The 3,989-nt window shown below is 40.8% G+C and overlaps 1 protein-coding gene across 1 annotated transcript; it reads left to right on the top strand.

Annotated features, from left to right (window-relative positions):
• Nucleotides 1-1,878: 1,878 nt before the first annotated feature.
• LOC124837839 (U-box domain-containing protein 17-like) lies at nucleotides 1,879-3,676 on the top strand. The gene has a single exon (XM_047313294.2). It carries the CDS (start codon nucleotides 2,078-2,080, stop codon nucleotides 3,059-3,061), a length of 984 nt encoding a protein of 327 aa, XP_047169250.1. The 5' UTR covers nucleotides 1,879-2,077; the 3' UTR covers nucleotides 3,062-3,676.
• The last annotated feature ends 313 nt before the right edge of the window (nucleotides 3,677-3,989 follow it).

Genomic DNA, 3,989 nt, shown 5'->3' with positions numbered 1-3,989 from the left:
TATCGAGATCTCACAATAAAAATAGAAACTATAATCTCATCTAATAAATTCATATAACACTTTAATTTAATAAATTTTATTAATATTTGGTAAAATGAAATAGGAGATTTTGTTTATGATTAATTTAAATTTTTAGGTTTAATAAGTAATTCTTGTTGAGAAATCAGATTTCTAACCGGCTAAGCATATTAATGCTCAAATAAATTTTTCTTTAATTATTTATATGATAACGCACTCTCGGAACCTAAAAGCTATTATGTATGAAAGGAATTTGCACCAAAAAAAAAAAACTCTTAAAAGGTTAAAATCTTATTGTTCAAACAGTAAACTAAAAAAGTCAGTATGAAAGGAATTTACACAAAAAAAAAAAAGAGTGAAAAAGGATCTTAAAATCAGATTAAAAAAATATAAGCTTGTGATCCTCATTTGGTTAGTATAAGGTGTTTTTTTACAATATAAGTATTAATGTTTGCTGGTATAACATATTGTGATTAATATGACAAACTGAAATTTGACATCTTTAATATTTTACAAGTTTGTATTTTAGTATGCGCACTTCAACTAATCTTAATTTCGTGAGTCTTCGGTATGATGCTTACAAAGTTATTCTACACTAAGAATACATCGTAAATAATAAATATTAAAATAATGGAATTATATGTCACACTTCGTGAGTAAATAATGTCTATTTACAGTATTTATTATTTATATGAACTTTGATCTTTTATACACTTAAAATTCATAGAAATATCTAATCTTAGGGTTTAGTTATCTTAATTATTTGTTAGTTACTCTAAATCGTGCTTACATCAGAAGTCCCTTATCTCATAACCTGTTTCTGTATGGATGTGGAAACCCAGATAGGAACCTAATAAACCTCAGCTGCTCCTTCCTGTGATGCCGCTACTATGATATCTCCCTTCCTGCGCTATACTCTCTGATGGGAAAATGGGCTGGGTACCTGCAAAGGCACTCCGACGCTCAAGTCAAAAAGGGATCTACTGAATCTTTTCAGTTCAAAGTGATGAAGAAAAAGAATAATTTCTCTCTCTTAATTTCTCTAAGGGGAAAAACGTACCTTTTTTCTAGTGTGATCTTCATATTTAAAATAGTAAAATAAACCGTATACCTGAAAATCCGGTCAGTTATCGAAGTTGGTTACCTGGAATGTTGTAACTGTTGGATCGTGTTTGACACTGGGTCAATTATTCTCGTGATTCGTGGCATTGACTGATCTTTGTAACTGTTTACTCTTAACTGCTAAATTAGGAATTGCTCACTGATTGTCGAGCGCCTGGTGAATCGACACAGACTTGTGAGTGTTCTGTGTCGTGTGTTATATGTCGTGACACCGCTGTTGTGTCGTGTGTTATATGTCGAGACACCGCTGCTGGCTTATCGACTACCAGTGTGTCGACATCAACAAACGATTGACGTTAAGAAACGTTCGACACTCCTGCGATCGTGACATTACGATCGTAAGATGGATCGACAAGCTGTCGTCCGTGGTAATCGTCGACCGTTGGTGAATTCAGGTATCCTACGGTACATAACCCATAAATTCTAAATCTTAATTTGATATATCATGCATGCATGGAAATTTATATTTTATTTTAAACATAAAATAAAAATCTTTTAAACTAAAACAAATTATGGCATTTATAAGAGATGCGAACTTTTTCTATATATTTATTGTTTAAAAAGAAAAATCCTTTAAATAACATAAATATTACATGTGATATATAACTTTTCTTTTAATTAAAAGGTGTATGAAAGGAATTTACAGAGAGAAAACCGTTCTCCAAACCCGATCAAACCATTGAATAAAAAAGCCGGTGTGAAAGGAATCAAATCAAAATTTGTGTAAACCCAAAATATAATTACCCACTTGTCCACGCCACCCTCACAACGAGTCAACACCGTGCGAAACCGCCAGGACCGAATAATCTCCTCCGAGTCCTACTCCCTCACGCCTCCAAGCATCCAAACACGCCCTTACTTATATTCCTCCCACGCGCTTTTCCCTCTCCCTTTCGTTTCTTTTCTCCTTATCCCCCGAACCTCCCTCCGAACCACCATGGACTCTCAGCGCCGCACCGTCCGCACCCTAGTCTCCAAGCTCAGCTCCGTCTCCGAAGCCGCTCGCGTCGACGCCCTCTGCCAGCTTCGCCTCATGTCCAAGCAGGACCCGATAACCCGACCCGTAATCTCCGAAGCTGGCGCAATCCCTTATATAGCGGAAACCCTCTACTCTTCCTCTCACACTTCCCAAGAGAACGCAGCGGCCACGCTGCTCAACCTCTCCATCACTGAAAAGGAGCCTCTCATGTCGACGCGTGGCGTCCTCGACGCGATCGCACACGTGATCTCTCACCACGCCACCGCCTCATCACCCGCCGCCGTACAGTCCGCTGCCGCCACCATACATAGCCTCCTCTCATCCGTCGACGCCTACCGTCCCGTCGTCGGCTCGAAGCGAGAGATCGTGTACTCGCTCGTCGATATCCTCCGTTGCCACGTGTCCTCGCCTCCGCGCACCATCAAGGACGCGCTCAAGGCGCTCTTCGCCATCGCGCTCCACCCGCTCAACCGCGCCACCATGATCAACCTCGGCGTGGTTCCCGCGCTTTTTTCGCTCGTCGTTAAGGATGGTAGGGTCGGCATCGTGGAGGACGCGACGGCGGTGGTTGCGCAGGTTGCGGGATGTGAGGATGCCGCCGAGGCCTTCCGTAAAGCATCTGGCGGCCTCGGCGTGCTCGCCGACCTTCTTGACCTCGCCACTGCCGCCAGCATGCGCACCAAGGAGAATGCCGTCTCGGCTCTCCTCAATCTTGTGCGCTGTGGTGGGGAGAAGGTCGCCGCAGATGTGCGCGACGCGGTGGCGTTCGGAGCGCTGGACGGAATTAGGGACGTTAGGGATGGCGGTAGTGGCAAGGGGAGGACAAAGGCGGCGGAATTGTTGAAGGTCTTGCTCGGTGAGAGCAATGGCACTGTCGATGTGGCGTTGAGTAGTGATAACTGTTCTTCCTTTGGTTCCTCGAGGAATCATGATTCGGATTGAGTTTGGTGACCCTTGTGCTGATACGGTTTCATGATTCTTTTTGTTCTTTGTAGACCGGAAATGGGTTCTCTCTGTATTTACACATTCTTCGCGCATTCGTGAATTGGAACCAATGGATGAAGATAAGATGGTTCACTTTTGGATATGTTTAGGATGAAACTCAGATGCAGTTACTTATGTGATTTTTGGCTATGTTTCTTAGTCAGAATTGGAGTTTTACTTAGAAAATTTATGTTGACAAGTAACTAGAATCTAGACTGTGCAAATTACCAAAAGAAATCTTCAATTCTGATATTAGAACATAGCCCATAATAGCATTTAAAGATTTTTGTATCCAAGTCTGTTGGTGTATTTGTTGAGAGAAATATGAGTTGTGAGATATTCATTCAGTGGTTCTGATTAGCTGAATGCGTGAATGCAAGGATGTGGGATTGTCCTGATCAGAGAGAATCCCGGTCGAACTAGGGTTTAGACTGGCACATTTGGTGTACAAATTAGGTGATAAGTTTGTTTTTTATATCATATTCTATTCATTATTATGTTATGATATGAACAATATCATGATGTGTTGTACATTTTTACAGTGTTGAGTAATGGATAACAACTTTCGGGTTATTTAGTTCTGCTGAGGAGTACTTTTGTTTTTTCATTGGTTCTGATTGGATTTGAGTTTTAGCCTTTAATCTGTTAAACTAATGACTAGTGAAGGTTGCATATGATGTGTCTCAAAGTACATCAGCTAAGTACACTTGGTGGTAAATACAATGATTTTGGTTTTATCTCTGATAATTTAGATGCAACTGTTAGCAGTCATGTGCATGCTGTAAGGTGATTTCTTTTAGGTGGGTGGGTGTGATCAATTGGTTGTTGATGAAACAGTGTAGCTTTGTTTCTGGTGGTAATAGAAGCCAAAAATGGAGGTTGGTCT

Source organism: Vigna umbellata, chromosome 3, assembly GCF_029865625.1.
Source record: "Vigna umbellata cultivar VRB3 chromosome 3, Vumbellata_1.0, whole genome shotgun sequence".
Classification (NCBI taxonomy): Eukaryota; Viridiplantae; Streptophyta; class Magnoliopsida; order Fabales; family Fabaceae; genus Vigna; species Vigna umbellata.
This window is presented reverse-complemented; position numbering and strand designations above follow the sequence as displayed.